Source organism: Odocoileus virginianus, chromosome 5, assembly GCF_023699985.2.
Source record: "Odocoileus virginianus isolate 20LAN1187 ecotype Illinois chromosome 5, Ovbor_1.2, whole genome shotgun sequence".
NCBI classification, from domain to species: domain Eukaryota; kingdom Metazoa; phylum Chordata; class Mammalia; order Artiodactyla; family Cervidae; genus Odocoileus; species Odocoileus virginianus.
Window position 1 is genome coordinate 206,034 of NC_069678.1, and position 20,909 is coordinate 226,942.

The 20,909-nt window shown below is 37.5% G+C and overlaps 1 protein-coding gene across 7 annotated transcripts in view; it reads right to left on the minus strand.

Annotated features, from left to right (window-relative positions):
- The window catches only part of FMO5 (flavin containing dimethylaniline monoxygenase 5), a 40,542-nt gene extending 29,400 nt beyond the window's left edge, over positions 1 to 11,142 (minus strand). For 3 of the 7 annotated variants that reach the window (XM_070467201.1, XM_020909011.2, XM_070467202.1), the window contains exons 1-2: positions 10,749 to 10,885; positions 10,419 to 10,595 (exon numbers count right to left, since the gene is read on the minus strand). In XM_070467201.1, the coding sequence (XP_070323302.1) occupies positions 10,419 to 10,553 (135 nt within the window). In that variant the 5' untranslated portion in view covers positions 10,554 to 10,595; positions 10,749 to 10,885. Of the gene's footprint in view, positions 1 to 10,418; positions 10,596 to 10,696; positions 10,886 to 11,056 lie in introns of those variants that run through there. The other 4 variants (XM_020909016.2, XM_020909015.2, XM_020909012.2 and 1 more) reach the window with 4 other exon arrangements.
- Between the last annotated feature and the right edge of the window lie 9,767 nt (positions 11,143 to 20,909).

Here is a 20,909-nt window from a genome sequence, read left to right on the forward strand (position 1 = left end):
ACCTTATTATCTTCATTTATTATTCTCCTCAATTAACTTCAAGCTTCTGAGTCATTAAATTGTTTTTGAAACATTCTAGACTCTTTTACAGCTTTAAACGTTTGTAATACTACTGCTTCTTCATTTGGAAAATTTTTATCAGTCATTCAAGAGTCCCATCAAATGTCACTTCTTTGGAGAAGTATTTCTTGTTCTCTCCACTGAGTTAAATGCCCCCATTCAACCTCCAAGCTGCCAAAACTCTGCTCATATTGCCATCAAGGTAACTTAGAATACACAGTAGTCTACATTTGTTATCATGACTGTGAGGTACCCAAAAGTAGTGTTTGTGTCTTATTTTTTGTATTTCTGTGTGTGTGTGTGTGTGTGTGTGTGCACGTGCACGTGTGCGCTCAGTTGTGTTTGACTCTTTGCAACCTCATGGACTGTAGCCTGCCAGGCTCCTCTTACAATGGAATTTTCCAGAATACTGAAGTATTGCCATATCCTACTTTAGGAAGTGTATGTCTTCCCAACCTGATATATAGTGGATGCTTAATAAATGATTTGAAATGAATTAATGAATGAATTATAGAGATTGAATTTGGAGACACTTAAAAATGCGATTTTGAAATCTGTAAAGGAACATTGAAAATAGCATATGCTATAACTTTAAGTGGAAAAAGTAATAGACAAAATTAAATTTACATTGTTATCACCAAATATAATATTATGTATGCCTGGGGAAACTGTAAGCCTGTGTCTACCCATGTTTACATAATTATACAACATATAATCTCTTCCCCATTATATGAGTATATTTTATTTATTAAAAATCAATAAAACTTGAAGGTAGGAAAAACAAATTGATTTATTAAGGAGGTAGGATTTTTCTTTTATTTTTGTAGAAATATTTATACCACACCTTCATGATAAAAACCTTCAGCAAACTAGGAATAGGGGGAAACACCTTCAATTTGATAAAGAACGTCTACAAAATACTTACAGGTAACATTATACTTTGAAGAAGGGAATGGCAACCCACTCCAGTATTCTTGCCTGGAGAATCCCATGAACTGAGGAGCCTGGTGGGCTGCCATCCATGGGGTCACAAAGAGTTGGACACAACTGAGTGACTAACACAACAACATTATACTTAATAGTGAGAAAATGGACAATTTACCCATAAAATTGAGAACAAGGCAAGGACAGCCTCTGTTAACACTTCTATTAAACACTGTATTAGAAGTCTTAACTAATGTAATAAGGTAAGAAATGGAAATAAAGGTATATATATTGGGAAGGAATAAGTAAAATGATTTTTATTTGCAGATGATATGACTATCTATGTAGAAAATTCCAAAGAATTTTTAAAAATTCCTGGAACTAATAAGCAACTATAGCAGGGCTGCAGGCTACAGAGGTAATATACAAAAGCCAACTGCTTTCCTATATATCAGAAATGAAAAATTGGACTTTGAAATTAAAAACCATACCATTTATAATAAGACTCCCCAAATTAAATGCTCAGGTAAAAATCTAACAAAATATGTATGAGACTTATATCCAGGTAATATAAAACACAGAAGAAGAAAATCAAAGATATAAATAAATAAAAACATATTCTATACTCATAGATTGGAAGACTCAATATTGTTAAGTCAGTTTTCCCAACTTGATCTATAGATTCAATGCAGTCCCAGTCAATATCCCAGCTAGCTATTTTGTAGATGTTGACAAACTGATTCTAAAATTTATGTGGAAAGACAACAAGCCTAGAATAGCCAACTTTGCTCTTAAGTGTGGACTGTGCGTAGTGACTTTCTTCCAACGAGTACAGTACGACACGGGAGAAAAAAAGAAACTTCACAGTGACAAACCCTGATAAACACCATTTCAAGGCAGGTCCTCAAGGTTAACAACAATCAGTGTGATAAGTGTGATAGAGTGTAACATTCATATGATGTGATGAGAATGGCACTCTACCTCTAAGGTCTTCCTCCCCAAAATTCATAACCCCAATCTAACCATGATGAAAACATCAGACAAATCCCAACTGAGAGATTTTCTATAAAATATCTAACCAGTGATTCTCAAAACTGTCAAGGTTATCAAAAACAAGGAAAGGCTAAGAAACTGACATAGCCATGAGGAGCCTAAGGTGAGACACGACAGCTGGAACAGAGAAAGGTCATTAGAAAAAATAAGCCCAAATAAATCTGAATAAAGCATGGACTTCAGTTAATAATAATGTATCAATATTGGTTCATTAATTATGACAAATGTTATCACACTAATGTAAGATGTTAATAATATCTGGGCATGAGGTATACGGGAACTCTGTACTGTTTTCCTAATAATTCTGTAAACCTAACATAGTTCTAAAATTCAAGTTTATTTAAACAGATTGTTTGTAATAGCACATTAGAAAAATTAATTAGTGGTTAGGTCCTTTTGAAAACAAGGTGTTTGTGAGGGCAGGGGTAGAAATATTCCTAACTATAAAATTTGACTTCATTCATTCAACAGATATTTCTAAAGTAATAAAAACACTATATTAGGGACTTCCCTGGTGGTCCAGTGGCTAAAACTCCACATTGTACCCAAAGTAGAGGGCACGGGTTCGATCCCTGGTTAGGAAACTAGGTCCCACATGCCACATCTAATAGTTTTCATGCTGCAACTAAAGATCCTACATGCTGCAACCAAGACCTAGCACTGCCAAGATAAAACAAAACAAAAAACTCCACTATCTTAATGCTAAAAAATAAATGTCTGTCCTTGTTTTCCAAAGGTTCAAAGTTTCCAAGTAGAAGGAGTAGGCCGATGCTTTCCACAGCAGGTCTGTTGGGGGTCACTGAGCTAAATGAATCACAGATCTTACCCCTTATATGTGACAATAATCATATATTTCTATTAATTTTCAAATAATTAAGACAATGAAATATTGTATGTCCACAAAAACCTTCAAGCCCTTTTAAACACCGGACTGGATCTTTGGTAGTGCTTATTACTGTCAGCTCACTACTTTATATGTGAGGGCAGAGCAGTATCAGGTCAGTGAGTAGAAAAAGGAGCTTCCACTCCTGTATTTTAGTATTTTCTACCATCAGTGAATAATCTTCCCCTATACAGACATACCTTGATCATATTTCCTGCCAAAGCACATGACTTGCATTGAATAGGAAATTCATGTGAAAAAAGAGAATGGGGACATAGGGTAGTGTAATTTAAACTGAAGGGATCAGAGGCAATAGTAAGGGCAGAAGAACAGAGAAAAATGACTCGTCTTCAGAGGGAGGAATGAGAACAGTGTGGACCTTCTGTTCCTTTGACACTCTCTGAATCCCATGGGACCCCAGCTGTCTTAGGACTGTTCTCAATGCTGTCTTCACACAGGGATCACATGGGGAACTCTCAAATACTAATGCCTGGTCCCTTCTCCCAAAGACCCCGTTTTAATTACTCCTTGTCTAACATGTAGATAAGGTTGAGATCTACTGATAAGAGGTCATGTGCTGGCCCTAGAAAGCTCAGGGCACCAGAGTTTATCCCATCCACCTCAGAAGTCCTTTCTCCACACATTCTTAGCTAAACTGCAAAATACCTGTGGGCTGAGGCAGGAGGTTATATAACTCCGTTTCACCATGCCATCTAATATAGTCTGAGGTCCAGAAATGTTTATTCAATCAACTATTATTGATTTTGCTTTAAAGATGCAATGTCATCCTCATTTATCACGTGGGAAAGCAGGGGTAAAGGCTGAAGGCCAAAGGTTTCCATGTTGGTTGTGCATTAGAAATAACTAGTGGAGAGTTTTATTGGCACTCCAGGCCAATAAAGCCAGAATATGGATGGGCTGATAGCAGTATTTGTTAAAGTTTATTAAAGTTCCCATGTGATTGTTCAGTGTGCAGCCAAAGTTAACAGCCACACATTATCAGTTAGTAATAACTGATAAAAACTTGAGAAAAATTTTATATTCTGAATTAAAATCATATGTGAATTATCTAGGTTTTCTTATGTAGGCATCTGATTTAAAGTGGTTTGTTATCAAGAACATAATGTGTTTATAACTAGAAAAACCTATTAATGAATTTAAATCCAGGTGTTCTAGATAATCTGAAATATAAGCAGTGGCAGATAAAATGTATATTCCACAGAAAATAAAGAGCATTTATTATAGGTTGAAAAAATTCATTTGATTCAATCATAAAAGAATATTTTAGCTGGATGTATTATAATTTAGCAGATTATTTAGTCACATTCAAAAATTATGCTAGAACATCTATCCATTTTAAATCACAGTAAAATATTTGTCATATGAGTTTATTGGTTTTATTAAAATAAAATAACCAGTGGTCATACTCAGAAAGAAGGAGCTTATAGAAAGCTAGATTTGGAAAGAGATAGCTGCAGTCTAAATTTAATTTCTTGCTTTGTGATTTTTCTATTCATTATTGAAATGTAGTATAAAAAAAATCAAAAGGACTTCTGGTTAGACCTGACAGATTAAACATACATTGTCAGCTCATGTCCTTCCCAAAGCCCCTCTAAAAGGAAACTAAACAGCTTAAAAAAATAAACCCAAAAAGACAAAGAAAATGGGAGATAAGTTACAAAATTTAAAAGATAAAAAGCAGATGCATGAGTGCAAACTAACTCAGCAAACCTGAGAAAATGCAATTATAAGTTGGCAGAGGGGAAAACTGAGAAAACTGATTTATATACCAGGAATTCATACTACTCAGAGTTGGAAACACTGGGTACCTCTGGAAATGGAGTTAAAATGGGGTTAAAAACAAAAAAACTGATTTAAAAATGTGTTTAAGCAGTTGGTTTCCAAGAGCCTGTCCTTCTCACCATATAGCTGGGTTATAGTGCCTGTCTTACATGGCAGCAGTCTAAAGGCAGATTTTCTTTAAAGGGTAAAATAAAGGCACCACAGAATAGTAAAAGGCAGAAGACAGGTGGGTACTGTGTTGAAAACAGGAATAATAAATGAAACTTTTGCATGTTGAATATTGAGACTTCCAATCTTCTCTGTCAGCCCACAGGATGTAGGTAATCAGACGTATATTGTCAGAGCAAGAGATAGAAAGAATTTTTTCTGGTGAATGTAAGAAGTCCAAGAAGGAAAGACTTACAGATAGATTCTTTGGGGGTTCCCCAAGACATGGCTTAGTCAGATCATTCTTCAGTGAGCACCACTGTCAGCAAGCCCCAACCATCTATTGACCTTTCACTCAGCTCTTTAGTGCCCTACTCTATAACCACGCTGATAAGTGATATTTCACTTTAAAATTTTGATGGTGGTTTTGATTTGCATTTCCCTGAGGATTAATGTTATTGGGCACTATTTCATTTTCCTATTAGCCATTTTTATATCTTCTTTGGAAAAATGTCTACTCAAGCCTCCTGCCCGTTTTTTAAATGGATTTTTTTTTTTTTTTAAGCCGTCTGTATGTCTTCTTTGGAAAATGTCTATTAAGTTCCCCTTTTCTGATTGGTTGTTTCTCTGATGTTGAGTTTTATAAGCTCCTTATTTTGGATGTAAACCCCTTATCAATATGTATTTTGCAAATATTTTTCTCCCATTCTACAGGTTGCCTTTTCATGTTGTTGAGTTTTTCTTTTTTTTGGCTGTACAAAATCTTCAGTTTGATGTAATCCTGTTTTTTTATTTTTTCCTTTGTTACTTGTGTTTTTGGTATCATATTCAAAGGAAATTGCCAACACCAATGTCAATGGGCTTTTTACCACTGTTTTCTTCTAGAATTTTTGTGTCTTCAGGTCTTACATTTAAGTCTTTAGTCCATTTTGACTTAGCTTTGGTGAGTGGTATACGATAGGGGTCCAATTTCATCTTTGTGTATGTGTGGGCATGCACTTTTGCTAGTGTCATTTATTGAAGGGACTGTCTTTTCCCCATTGGGTATTCTTGGGTCTTTTATGAAATACTAGTTGGCTGTATATTCATGGGTTTATTTCTGGCCCTGAATTCTGTTTCATTGGTATGGGTGTCTATTTTTATGCCAGTACCACTGTTTTAATTACTGTAGCTTCATAATAGAGTTTGAAATTAGGAAGTGTGATGCCTCCATTTTTTGTTTGTTTGTTTGTTTGTTTTTGCTGTTAGGATTGATTTACCTATTTGAAGTCTTCTGTGGTTCAATATAAATTTTGGATTTTTTTCTATTTTTATGAAAAATGTTTTGGAATTTGATAGGGATTGCAGTGAATCTGTGGGGCTTCCCCTGTGGCTCAGCTGGTAAAGAATCTGTATCCACCTGCAATGAATCTATAGATGACTTTGAGTAGTATGGCCATTTTAACAACAATATTAATTTTTCTGATCCATGGACATAGCATATTTTTTCAGTTATATGTCTTTTTCAGTTTCTTTCATCAATATTTTATAGTTTTCAGTGTACAGATCTTTCACCTCCTAACTATCTTATAGGTTTGAAATGACAAATGGGATTGCTTTACAAAATTTTTTTCAGATAGTTCATTGTTGGCATATGTTCAACTGATTTTTATATATCAATTTTGTATCCTGAAACTTTACTGAATTTGTTTAATAATTCTGGTTTTTTTTTGCGAATTCTTTAGGATTTTCTATATATAGGATCATGTCACCTGCAAAGAGATACTTCTTTCTGATTTGGATATTTTTTTTTTGCTGAATTGGTCCATTAGGACTTCAGTACTATGTTGAATTCAAAGGCAATGGCAACCCACTCCAGTACTCTTGCCTGGAAAATCCCATGGACAGAGGAGCCTGGTAGGCTGCAGTCCATGGGGTCGCTGAAAGTCGGACACAACTGAGTGACTTCACTTTCACTTTTCACTTTCATGCACTGGAGAAGGAAATGGCAACCCACTCCAGTGTTCCTGCCTGGAGAATCCCAGGGATGGGGGAGCCTGGTGGCTGTTGTCTATGGGGTCGCACAGAGTCAGACACGACTGAAGTGACTTAGCAGCAGCAGTAGCAGCAGCTCTATAGTTAACCTTCTAAGTATTTTTGTATCCATTCAGTTGTCTTTTTTGGAGGGAGATATATTTAAGAATTTAAAAGACCTATCCATCTAAGAGTGGTTATTACTTAATTTTATAATTTAAATCAAAATGTATTAAACATGCCTTACTTTATATTATATTGTGTCAATATGGTATCTTTGTATAATATATACACTTTAGAACTTTACTACTCGAAATGTAATTATCAGCAGGATCAACATCACTTGGGGGCTTATTTGAAATATAGCATCTTGGCACCATCCCCAGATTAATGAATCAGAATGTACATTTTAGCAAAATGTCCAGTGATTCATTTTAATTTTCAAGTTTGAGAAGCACTACTGCTGCTGCTGCTGCTGCATTGTTTCAGTTGGTATGCATTGAGATTTTTTAAATTTAACTAAAATTAAAAATTATTCTACAGCATTGCATACTTATTAAAACCTCAACATTTCCCAAGCAATTTATCATTTTAAGCCACTTTGTTTATAAAGTAATACTGTAGTAATGAACATTAAAGCGATATGTCTCACATCACTACCTATGTTTCACCCTCAGTCAGATCTAACATTAATGAAGAGGTCAAGAAGAAAGGCATGTATCCTGAATCCCTGAGACCTATTACAAGAAAGAAAATGGAAGCCCTGAGTCCCCAGTGACTATTGGACACCTTGTAGCAACAGTGAAATTCCAATATGCTTGGGATGATCTTACATAAATGAAACCCCCAATGAAATTACAGAAGTGTGAGAGGGGTAGGGTGGGGGAGAAGGCTGCAAATAACAAGCAAGGAGGTGAAAGAAAAGCAGATCTCAAAGGAAATGTTTGAGAAAACCAGCATCAACAAGTCAAACAGGCTTAATTTGCAATTAACAAATGTTAACAAATATCTCAGGTTTCACAACTGTGTAACTGGAATATGTGAGAATGAAGGTCTATTTCCACAAGCAGTCTAAGCAGCCACCCAAGAAATTTTCCTTCTCAAGGATTCATTTATAAAATGCAAATATGTTTGGTGCCTAATACATGCCAGGCATGGCCTTTGGCTCTAGAATTATAGTGGTGTGTATGTGTGTGTGTATAATAGATGTAAAAAATATATGTTATATATAATAGTTATATATATATATATATACACACACACACATATATATATAATGGCAAAATAGTTGAAATTTTGCCAAGAGTATCATCAGAACAAACTGCAAGTTGAGTTTTTAACAGGGAAGAAGTTTAAGCCACTTTGGAGATAAATGCTAGAAACCTGATAATCAGGTAGGATGGTGAACTTTTAACCTATTTCTTACCTGATCAGTAGTGGCCAAACCTGCCTAGGAAGCTTATCAGACGCCAAATGTGTGGGCCCCACATTTGGCCTACTGAATAACAACTGATGTGTAGCACTTATTGTGCTACTGTTATTAGTGATGACATAATTATTCACTTAACCTCCACAATAACTCTGTGAAGTGGGTATCTCCTTCTTAAAGATGAAAACATAGAGGTACAGAGAGATTTAATGATTTTCCCCAAAGTCACAGTAATGCTACTTGGTGCAGACACAGGATTTGAACCCAGACTATGCCCTTAAACTCTACATTATGTTATGGCTGGGTTTCTAAAGTAAAATTTTCTATTGATTACAAAATATTAATTAACAGCCTTCTCAGTCCACGTGCAAGACTGACTATGACCAAGGCAGGGGTGGTGTGCTAAGGGGTGTTCACCCTAGATCTGAATAAGAACTATTGTCAGTTAGTTGCTAAGACAGAGGCAAGATGCACAACAGCAGCACTGCTGTTCAACTAAGGAATGCTGTGAAACCACTTTGAAGTAGCTAACAAACACTATGTTTGTCTTCATGAAATATGAAACAAATCTTGACACCTTAATACCATTCACTGGCTTTAAAAAGTGAGTTTAAAAGCAAACCCAGTGGATATTGCCTTGGAGGCAGTTAAGGAGGTTAATATTCTTTGACAAACAATAAGCTTAACTATCATTAAGTTAGATGATACCTTAATATGTTAGTTGCAGGTGTGCATATTAAAGCAACAACTTTATCTGTGCAAGGACAAGAAAACCTAGTTGCATGTGCCTGCTGCCCTCCTCTGAAGATAGGACTACTGATTTGATTTCTCAAGCAAAGAAAAAGCTCAAAGAATTTTTTGATTCTTTTAGGCCAGATTTTATATACCATTCAGGGACTGGAATTATTAGAGAACTGTTTAAAGTTACTAGAATTTTTAAAAGAAAGGAAGAAACAAACAAACAAACAAACAAAAACAGTACGATTAGAAGAGGAATTCCTGGAAGGAGCTGTAAACTATATTCTAGATCACTTACTGATTAATGCAGACCAAGAGTAACCATTCTAAATTTTCTAGCCACTTCACATATTGTCATTTTGTTACACCCTGCCACCATGGAGATTGTTGCCCTCTTCCAGATAGCAGCAAAACTTATCACAGACACTCCCCAACTTACTTACCATGATTCAACTTGTGATTTTTTTGACTTTACAATAGTTTAAAAGCAATATTCATTCAATAGACAGCATATTTCAAATTTTGAATTTTAATCTTTTCCTGGGTTAGCAATATTTCATACCATAGTCTGATGCTTCTGGGCAGTGGCAGCTTCCAACCAGTCACAGATCAGGAGGGTAAACAACTGATCAGTTTACAACTATTCTGGTTTTCATGTTCAGTATAGTATTCAATAAATTATAAAATATTCAACACTTTATTATAAAATAGGCTTTGAGTGAGATGATTTTGCCTGTGTAGTCTAATGTGAGTGTTTTGAGCACATTTGGCATAGGCTAGGTGCAGCTATGGTGTTAAGGGGTGGTTTAGTCACTAAGTTGTGTCCAACTCTTGCAACCCCATGGATTGTAGCCCACCAGTATCCTCTGTCCATGGGATTTCCCAGGCAAGAGTACTGGAGTGGATTGCCATTTCCTTCTCCAGGGGATCTTCCTAACCCAAGAATCAAACCTGCCTCTCCTGCACTGCAGGTGGGCTCTTGCATTATAGCAGGTAGGTTCTTTACCAAGTTAGGTATATTAAATGTATTTTAAGCTTAGGATATTTTCAATTTATGATGGGTTTATCAAGATGTAATTTCATTGTCAATCAAGGAAGATCTGTAAATGAAAATGATCTCTGTGCCATTTTCATAGTCATCAGTAAAGGAAAAAAAAAAGTGATACTTCTGTCCCATTTTTGCTTCCAGCCTCAGGAAAGAGGAATCTGCATAGAACCTGAGGTGATAGCTGCTGAGAAGGGATCAGCAAGCTGAAGTCTAGCAGGTTGAATCACTATGAAGCCCATCATATTTCCTGAAAAAGATAAAATATCTTTTGCACCTAGTTACGGCCAGAGTTCCAAGTATTAAGGAACCAAGAGGTTTACCTGGAACCGCCACAGCCCTCCGATGTCATGAGACCTTTCGAAGCAGAGGGGCTCCAAGCCTTCTTCCAAGCAGCACTTGATAGAGGTGAGCCCACTCACACCTGCCCCAATCACAGCAACTCTTTTCTTGGCCATGGTCTCCAGAGATCTTCACGGGGCTGCGTTAGTGTAACCTGTCTGAAAGAAAGGATGACAAAAGATAGAAAACACACATCAGTAACATCTTTCAGTAAGACCTGGCCGTGGCATCAATAAATAAAGGCTGAAACAGCAGATACTTTTGAGGAAGCCAGATACCGGCGTCCTCCTAGCCACAGGGAATTACTACACCTTGGATGGGAGAGCCCTGCGGCTACAAGACCCAGAGCTGAGAGGTTGGCTGTGGTACTCGAAAGCAATGCCTTTGCCTCAACACCAGCAGACCCTACCGCTGCGATCTGGAGCACACTGCAATTCTGGCTCTTTTCAAAGATATATAAAGCAACAAACTACCAACATCAGCAATAGCCAGTGGGGAGGGGCTGTTCGGCTCCACACCTCTCAGGCGATACCCCGCCCACTCAGCCGCACACTTTACCCAGCGGAGGGAATAAAAAGTGGGCCAACCCGCATTAAGCAGAAAGGATTAACCCTACAACCTCTCGGTTTTTCAGCTGCAGGCGCTCGAACTCACAAATACTCCCAGGGGGAGATCCGAGCAGCCAGAATTTCTGTCGTTCGCTTCTCCCTTTCACTTTTAACTTCCTGGTGCTTGTCTTAAAGTGACAGACACCTACTGGTGAAGGGCCTACTGTCAACAACACCACCAAGCAAGTCTTGCTCCAAAAGCTTAAGTGGAGAACATCTGTCTTTCGGGAGATCTGATAAACCACTTCGGGGCCTCCTTGTCCACTTTCGGCCTCAACCCCCAAAATTGGATCTTTGGTTCTATGCTTGTTATTCAGTCACTCAGTCGTGTCTTACTCTTTGCTACCCCATGGACTGCAGCACCCCACGTTTCCCTGTCTTTCACTATCTCCCAGAGCTTGCTCAAACTCATGTCCATCGAGTCGGTCATGCCATCCAACCATCTCACCCTCTGTCGTCTCCTTCTCCTCTTTCCTTCAATCTTTTCCAGCATCAGGGTCTTTTCTGATGAGTCGGCTCTTTGCATCAGGTGGCCAAAGTATTGGAGCTTCAGCATCAGTTCTTCCAAATTAATAATCAGGGTTGATTTCCTTTAGGGCTAACTGGTTTGATCTCCTTGCAGTCCAAGGGACTCTCAAGACTCTTCTCCAACACCACAGTTCAAAAGCACCAATTCTTCACGCCCACCCAGGGATGCCCCCTCTGCGGTTTGGGCTTCCCTGGTGGCTCAGTGGCTAAAGAATCTGCCTGCAATGCAGGAGACCTGGCTTCAGTCCCTGGGTTGGGAAGATCCCCTGGAGAAGGAAATGGCAACCCACTCCAGTACTCTTGCCTGGAGAATTTCTTGGGCAGAGGCGCTTGGCGGGCTACAGTCCACCGAGTTGTCAAGAGTCTGACACAACTGAGCAACTTTCACTTCACTTCAAAATGGTTCTATGCTACTGATAGAAATTTACTTTAAAATATCCATGCACTGACCTGGGTGCTGGGCTCCAGTGAGGAGTGAGTGGATTGTTGTCTACTTAGAGGAGCTTAGAGTTTAGTAGGGAGGACAATACACAAACATAATTTCAAAAAACTAATAATACTTTTAAAAGGCTCTTTTTCTCACACAGTTACCTGTGCAATTAAAAACACAAAATATCCACTTTTAAAAAGTAACAGATTTTTTTCAAATCATGCAGAAAAGACCAATATAATGATACAGGACTTCACACACTGGGTCAGAACCAGGGTCCATTCAACCCAGGAGTCTGTTTTGACAGGTGTAAGGGGTTCTGGGAGAGGTAGGTTATGGTTGATACCATGCATCTTTGTGCACCTTGTACTACTCCCTGAGTCAACTTTACTGAAGATAATTTGATGCCAATAATGCCAACACTGGGTTTTGACTGAACGTACCCAAAAAGTATCCTTCCCAGACCAATCGTTATTTTTCAAGGGTTTACCTTGTATGGTGCAACAGATGTATTTGGGAATGGACACGTGTAATCTTCTGAGCAATTTCATAATGTGTGTGTTTTGCAAGTGAAAATGCCAGAGAGGTACACTGGCAGTCTGGCTTTGGGCCTGGGTGTCAATCACCCTATATAATTCTCCTTTATGAAGATATTTTTTACATCTAATTTAGTCACGAGTCTTTCTTTCATTTTTCATCTCTCTTTTCTTTGCCTAAATCCTGCCTTTACAGTTTATACTTTTGTTGAACTGCTCTTAGCTGATCATAGCTTATCTTATTTTGACTACTTTAAAATATGTTTAAAAATAGATCTTTGGTTTGGGAAATCATTTGGCTCCATCAGGAAGACTTCTGCTCACAATATGGTCTGAATTATATGAAAACACAGACACATACATGCGCAGTGGGGAACACATGACATCAACATAGCCCAATGGGAGAATAAAGGGAAAGAAGCTTAAGGATAGAGCTTAAATTCTCAGTAATTTTAAAAAGTGGGTTTTTTTTGATGTGGTTCTGTCTTTTTTGATATGGTTCTTATTTATCAAAATGCCATTTATCTCTCAAGAGTGACATTAAAATGATCTAATCAAAATTTTCTCATTTTTCTAAAAATGCCACTATTTACTATTGTTCTGGATTCTTTTCTCACTTTGCTTCAGAAATCTCTTATTTAACTAGTGTCCTTACCATCAAATACCACAAAATAGAATGCCTTTTGTCACCAAATATCTTTTCTTCTGTCTAATGCTACTTTCTCCTAGAAAGAAAAAGCAGGGTCTTTTCTTTTTTCCATTACCTAAATGAATCTTCCTTGAGATTTCAAAATATTAATCTCTCATCTTATCACTGCCCAAGAGTTATGGTGGTGGAAGGGCCACTGCATACTAAAGAAGAAGTTCTCATACAATCATCCTGTCTCTTCTACTAGACCATGATTTATTGGGTATTGGAGAAGCAAGTGACTTCCTTTGCGTTAATGAGGTGCTCAACTACAAGAAACCAATCCATGTCTGAGGGAAGTGATTACAAGTTACCCAGAGATCCCTGAATTTGAGATGGATTTGGCACCTGGATGGAATTTGGAGTTGTCTCCCTTGGGGCGGGGATGAGCAGAACAGAAGGAAGAACACAGAATTTTAGTGACTAGAGGGGTGTCAAACTGCTAACTCTTCATTGAAATCTGTTTTCCTCATATTACAGCATTATAGGACTGTAAGTGGGATGGGGCTGCCCAAATAGCAACTGTATTTCCCAGTTTCCCTTGCAGCTATTTGTCTAAGTTTGACTAAGTCCTCACTTAGGAACGTAAAAAGAGGTGATTAGGCAAGTTCTGCCCAACCTATTTAAAGGGCAATAGTTTGCCCTGGGTTGCCCTGTACTTCTGATCTGTTTTCTTACCTGTGGCCTAAAATATTGATAACTAGAGAGACCTTTGGAAACTGTTTATTGGAGTAGGTCCACCATCAGATTGGGGCTCTAAAAGACTGGATCTCCTAATCTGATCTATTAATCTCGGTCAGTTATATGAGAAATAATAAACTGCTATTTTGTTTGTGCTATTGAATTTTCAATTTTGCTTTTTACAACTGCTTTTACAACTTTTTACAACTCTAATTAATCTTAGCATCAACATTTTTTGGACCTGTAGCTTTTTAAAGACTAATATCTTTCATAAAAGTTTTCAGTTATAAATGTGAACTTATGATAGGTACTTTTAAACATAAAATTCTAAAAAGTGTTTTAATGCAACAATTTTATATATTGGAAGTGTAACATAAAATTACATTATTTATAAATTGGATAATTTTGAATTTAGAGATGCCTAGTAATAGGAAAACTGATGAATATGTTTATAAACTGAATAGTAGTCTCTCCCTATTGAATCAGTTTACCATTTCAGAATAATACAAGAATTACCTTTAAAAGTTAGTATTTTAAAATGTAATTTTATTTTAATGCTCTACTACTTTCACTGTCTTGTAATTAATTACTTTCAAACTTGGCATGGATGTCATTTTTTAATTCTTCTGAAATGTTTTAAACCTTAACTCAAATTTTCTCTCTATTTAGGCTAACTGCAAATTTGCAAGTGAGTATATACAAACTCAGGTTTCCCTGTTATTTCAGCTGGTAAAGAATCTGCCTGCAATGCAGGAGACCCCGGTTTGATCCCTGGATCGGGATGATCTCCTGGAGGAGGTCATGGCAAACCACTCCAGTATTCTTGCTTGGAGAATGCCCATGGGCAGAGGAGTCTGGCAGGCTACAGTCCATGGGGTTGCAAAGAGTCCAACATGACCAAGTGACTAAGCATAACACATATATAGGCTCAATTTTGACTTAAGTTTTTCTGCAGATGAAAGGCAGGCAGAGGACATGCTGGGGGGTGCTCTGTTTCAATTGTACTTCCTATGCATCCAGTGCTGCATGCCATGCTCTTGTGCACAAAAGCAAGCAATGGAAGACCCTTCCCTTTGTGATTTTTAAAGATGATTGGACACACAGAATATAAACCAATCAAAAAGATTTAAAGATACTTAAAAATACCATAAAAATAAAAGCAGGTGGAAAGTCTCCAATGATGGGGAACACATGTAAATCCATGGCTGATTCATGTCAATGTATGACAAAAACAACTACAATATTGTAAAGTAATTAGCCTCCAACTAATAAAAATAAATGGGGGGAAAAAAAAGAAATAGCTGGGTTCTGAAAAGTTAAGGAATTTTAACAAATTGTTGAAAATCAGAATACATTTCCCCTTAGAAACAGTATCTTTTTCCATGGTTAAGGCACTGGAAATGTTGTGAAAACCAACTGAGGCACAAAAGAAAATCAGTTAAAATTCTGGATCAGTGGGGAATGGAAATTTTGTGGTAATGGCTCAATCACATAGAGAAGAACAACAGTCATATCAAACGAGTCTCTGGGACTCTTGTCTTTCCATTCATTCCTCAGACACAGGATCCTGCTGACCTGCACATCAGAGACTGTTGAGATGTGGTCTAGGGTAGGGATAGTGCAGATCATGAGAAGCAGATGATTCTAGGAATGGTTCAGAGGTAGAATGACCATAGTGATGGATATGGAGCAGAGAAGTCATACAGAGTTTTCTTGTGCACTTTCCCGGCCAATACCCACCTCCAGAAGCAGGCATTGTTTTCTTTTATCACCATAGATTCCTTTCATTTTTGTTTGTTTTTTTATTACTGAGGTATAATTGACATATATTTAGTTTTTGGTGTCCAGAATTTATACATCTGAATATATTTGTATATGGTGAAATGGTGAAATGATCACCATAATAAGTCTGGAGAACACCTGATACTTTAATTTGTTCTTGAACGTCATATAAATTGTACAGTATATACTTTCTATTCTTGGAATGTATGTTTTTTTGGAATGTATGTTTAAAAACAATGTAGTGTTTTTAAGTTGTATCCATTCTCTTATTGATGAATATTTGGATTATTTCCACTTTTTGGTGTAATGAAGAAGGTGTTTTATTCTTGAACAAGTCTTTTTTTTTTTTTTTTTTTTGGATTTCTGGTCTCAGTTTTCTTGTGTGGCCAAGTGGAATTGCTGAGTCATCAGTTCAGTCAGTCAGTTCAGTCACTCAGTCGTGTCCGACTCTTTGCGACCCCATGAATCGCAGCACGCCAGGACTCCCTGTCCATCACCAACTCCTGGAGTTTACTCAAACTCATGTCTATCGAGTCGGTGATGCCATGAGCCATCTCATCCTCTGTCGTCCCCTTCTCCTCCTGCCCCCAATCCCTCCCAGCATCAGGGTCTTTTCCAATGAGTCAACTCTTTGCATGAGGTGGCCAAAGTATTGGAGTTTCAGGTCAGCATCAGTCCTTCCAAAGAATACCCAGGACTGATCTCCTTTAGGATGGACTGGTTGGATTTCCTTGCAGTCCAAGGGACTCTCAAGAATCTTCTCCAACACCACAGTTCAAAAGCATCAATTCTTCAGTGCTCAGCTTTTTTCACAGTCCAACTCTTACATCCATACATGACCACTGGAAAAACCATAGCCTTGACTAGACGGACCTTTGTTGGCAAAATAATGTCTCTGCTTTTTAATATGCTATCTAGGTTGGTCATAACTTTTCTTCCAAGGAGTAAGCATCTTTTAATTTCATGGCTGCAATCACCGTCTGCAGTGATTTTATAGCCCCCCAAAAGTAAAGTCTGTCACTGCTTCCATTGTTTCCCCATCTATTTCCCATGAAGTGATGGGACCAAAGGCCATGATCTTAGTTTTCTGAATGTTGAGCTTGAAGCCAACTTTTTAACTCTCCTCTTTCACTTACATCAAGAGGCTTTTTAGTTCCTCTTCACTTTGTGCCATAAGGGTGGTGTCATCTGCGTATCTGAGGTTATTGATATTTCTCCCAGCAACCTTGATTCCAGCTTGTGCTTCTTCCAGCCCAGCGTTTCTCATGATGTACTCTGCATATAAGTTAGATAAGCAGGGTGACAATATGCAGCCTTGACGTATTCCTTTTCCTTTTTGGAACCAGTCTGTTGTTTCATGTCCAGTTCTAACTGTTGCTTCCTGATCTGAATATAGGTTTCTTAAGAGGCAGGTCAGGTGGTCTGGTATTCCCATCTCTTTCAGAATTTTCTAGTTTATTGTGATCCACACAGTCTAAGGCTTTGGCATAGTCAATAAAGCAGACATAGATGTTTTTCTGGAACTCTCTTGCTTTTTCGATGATCCAGCGGATGTTGGCAATTTGATCTCTGGTTCCTCTGCCTTTTCTAAAACCAGCTTGAACATCTGGAAGTTCACGGTTCACGTATTGCTGAAGCCTGGCTTGGAGAATTTTGAGCTTTACTTTACTAGCATGTGAGATGAGTGCAATTGTGCAGTAGTTTGAGCATTCTTTGGAATTGCCTTTCTTAGGGATTGGAATGAAAACTGACCTTTTCCAGCCCTGTGGCCACTGCTGAGTTTTCCAAATTTGCTGGCATATTGCATGCAGTACTTTCACAGCATTATCTTTTAGGATTTGAAATAGCTCAACTGGAATTCCATCACCTCCACTAGCTTTGTTCATAGTGATGCTTTCTAAGGCCCACTTAACTTCACATTCCAGGATGTCTGGCTCTAGGTGAGTGATCACACCATCGTGATTATCTGGGTTATGAAGATCCTTTTTGTACAGTTCTTCTGTGTATTCTTGCCACCTCTTCTTAATATCTTCTGGTTCTGTTAGGTTCATACCATTTCTGTCCTTTATCAAACCCATCTTTGCATGAAATGCTCCCTTGGTATCTCTAATTTTCTTTAAGAGGTCTCTAGTCTTTCCCGTTCTATTGTTTCCCTCTATTTCTTCACATTGATGACTGAGGAAGGCTTTCTTCTCTCTCCTGGCTATTCTTTGGAACTCTGCATTCAAATGGGAATATCTTTCCTTTTTTCCTTTGCTTTTTGCTTCTCTTCTTTTCACAGCTATTTGTAAAGCCTCCTCAGACAACCATTTTGCCTTTTTGCATTTCTCTTCCATGGGGATGGTCTTGATCCCTGTCTCCTGTACAATGTCATGAACCTCCGTCCATAGTTCATCAGGCTCTCTGTCTATCAGATCTAGTCCCTTAGATCTATTTCTCACTTCCACTGTCATAAGGGATTTGATTTAGGTCATAGGTAGGTATAATGTTTAACTTTAGTTGACACTGCCAAAAAGTTTTCAAAAGAGGTTGTGCCATTTATACACTCACTAGCAATGTATAAAAATTCCAAAGTAGTATGGAATATTCCATATAGTTGCTCTATAGCCTCTCGACACTTGGTACTGTTAGCCATACTTGTGGGCATGTGGTATTATCTCATGGTGTTTTTAATTGGAATTTCCCTGATGACTGATGATATTGAACCTCTTTCCACTTAATTTCTTGGCCATTTATAGATCTTTATATATGCAAAGTGTTTGTGAAAACCTTTTGCCCATTTTTAAAAAGTTCAGTGGTTTTAGAACTGAGTTGTAAGAATTCTTTGTGCAATCTGGTTACAAATTGTTTGCAGATATATGTATTGCAAATATTTTCTTCCAGTCTGTGACATAACTTTTCACTTTCTTTTTAAAAATAGTTAATTATTTATTTTTGGCTGTGCTGCACGTGGGCTTTCTCTTGTATCCACGAGTAGAGGTTACTCTCTAGTTGCGGTGCACAGGCTTCTCATAGCAGTGGCTTCTCTTGTTGTGGAGCACACTCTAGGACATGCAGGCTTCAGTAGTTGTGATGCCCAGGCTCAGCAGTGGTGGTACATGGGCTTAGTTGCTCTGCAACATGTGGGCAGGAATGGAACTGACCAGGTTCCATTCCTGACCAGGGATGGACCTCATATACAATTGTAAATGGTATTATTTTTACATTTTCATATTTCAGTTGTTTGTTACAAGTATAAAGAAATACTATTGATATTTGTATATTGACTTTATATCACATGGCCTTGCTAAATTCACTTATTCTAGTAGGTTGTATGTTCCTTGGATATTCTATGTACACGATCATGTCATTTATGAGTACAGTTTTACTATTTCCTTTGCAATTAAATTTTTTTCTCTCCTTATTACACTGACAGGAACTCCAATACAGTGTTGAATAGAAGTGGTGATAATAGATGATCTTGTCTTGTTAGGGGGAAACATTCACTATTTCACCATTGTGATGTTATTTGTATGTTTTAGGTAAATAACGTTATCAAATTGAGAAAGGTTCTTTCTATTCTTAGTCAGCTAATAGTTTTTATTATGAATGGGTGTTACATTTTATAAAATGTTTTTTCTGTATTTTTTTTAGTTGTTGTTAAATTTTAACTAATTAATTTATTTTTATTTTGGCTGCACAGGATCTTCATTGCTGGGTGGGCTTTCTCTAGTTTCATCAAGCAGGGGCTACTCTAACTGTGGTGTGTGGGCTTCTCATTCTGGTGGCTTCTCTTGTTGCAGAGCCAGGCTCTAGGGTGCAGGGGCTTCAAAAGTTGTGGCCTGTGAGCAACGTGGTTACAGCACATGGACTTAGTTGCTCTGCAGCATGTGAAATCTTTCTGGACCAGGAGTCAAACTCACGTCCCCTTCATTGGCAGGCAGATTCTTAACCACTGGACCACCAGGAAAGTCCTTTTCTGTATCTTTTAAGATGATCACATTGTTAAAATTATATTGAATAATTTTTTTAAGTGTTAAGCCAGTTATGTCTTTCTAGAATAAACTCACAAAACCATGATATGTATCATTCTTACAGAACACTGTATTTGATTTGTTAGTATTTCATTTGGAATTTTTTCCCATCTATTTTCTTTATTTCTTTCTTTTTTAGTTTGGCCATGCTGGGTCTTCACTGCGGCACAAGAGCTTCTCTAGTTTTGGTGCTCAGGCTATAGAGTACATGCTGGGTCGTATGACTTAGTAGTTGCAGCTCACTGGCTTTGCCCCAAGACAGGCGAGATCTTATTTCCCCTTGTATGTGTGCTAAGTCACTTCCGTCTTGTCTGACTCTGTGTGACCCTATGGACTGTAGACCCCAGGCTCCTCTGTCCATGGGGATTCTCCAGGCAAGAATCCTGGACTGGGTTGCCATTTCCTCCTCCAGCGTTCCTTATATGGCACCTTACAATACATGCTGCTCTTTGCTTCATCACAACCTGGTGTCAGTAGATTGGCTTTCCTGTGTGTAGGCAAGTGAACCCAAATTTTGGTTCAGTAACAGATATCTTATTGTTGTTGATTTCCATTTTAACTTTTCTGTGGTTAAAGAACACATTTCATGTGATTCTAATGCTTTGAAATTGACTATTAGTTTTATGGCTCAGTATATGATATATTTTGTTCATTGTTCCATATGCACTTGGAAAGATGGTGCAATCTACAGCTGTTGAGTGTAGTTTCCTACAAGTATCAGTTAAGTTGCTTGGTATTGTTACTCAAATGTTCTTTATCCTTACTAATATTTTGTCTGTTTATCCTGTTGATTATTGGGGAGGTGTGTTAAAATCTCCAACTCTAATTCTAGGTTTGTCTTTCCCATACAATTCTGTCAATTGTTTGCTTAATAAATTTTGAAGTTATATTATTATGTGCATACACATTTAGGATTATGTATTTCTTCTGTGGAATTTATCTTCTAATTATTATGAATTTCTTTTTTCCCTCTGTTACTTCTTCCTTAACATCTTATTTGACCATTAATAATATAACTGCATTAGTTTTCACATGGTTACTGTTTTCACAGAGTATCTTTTCCTGTGTTTTATTTCCAATTATTTATATTTAAATCAATTATATTTAAAGTCTCTCATACTCAGGATATTTTTGGGTCTTTTAAAAAAATAGTCTGATGATCTTTTTCTTTTAAAGAGCTATTATTGTTGTTTAGTCACTAAGTCA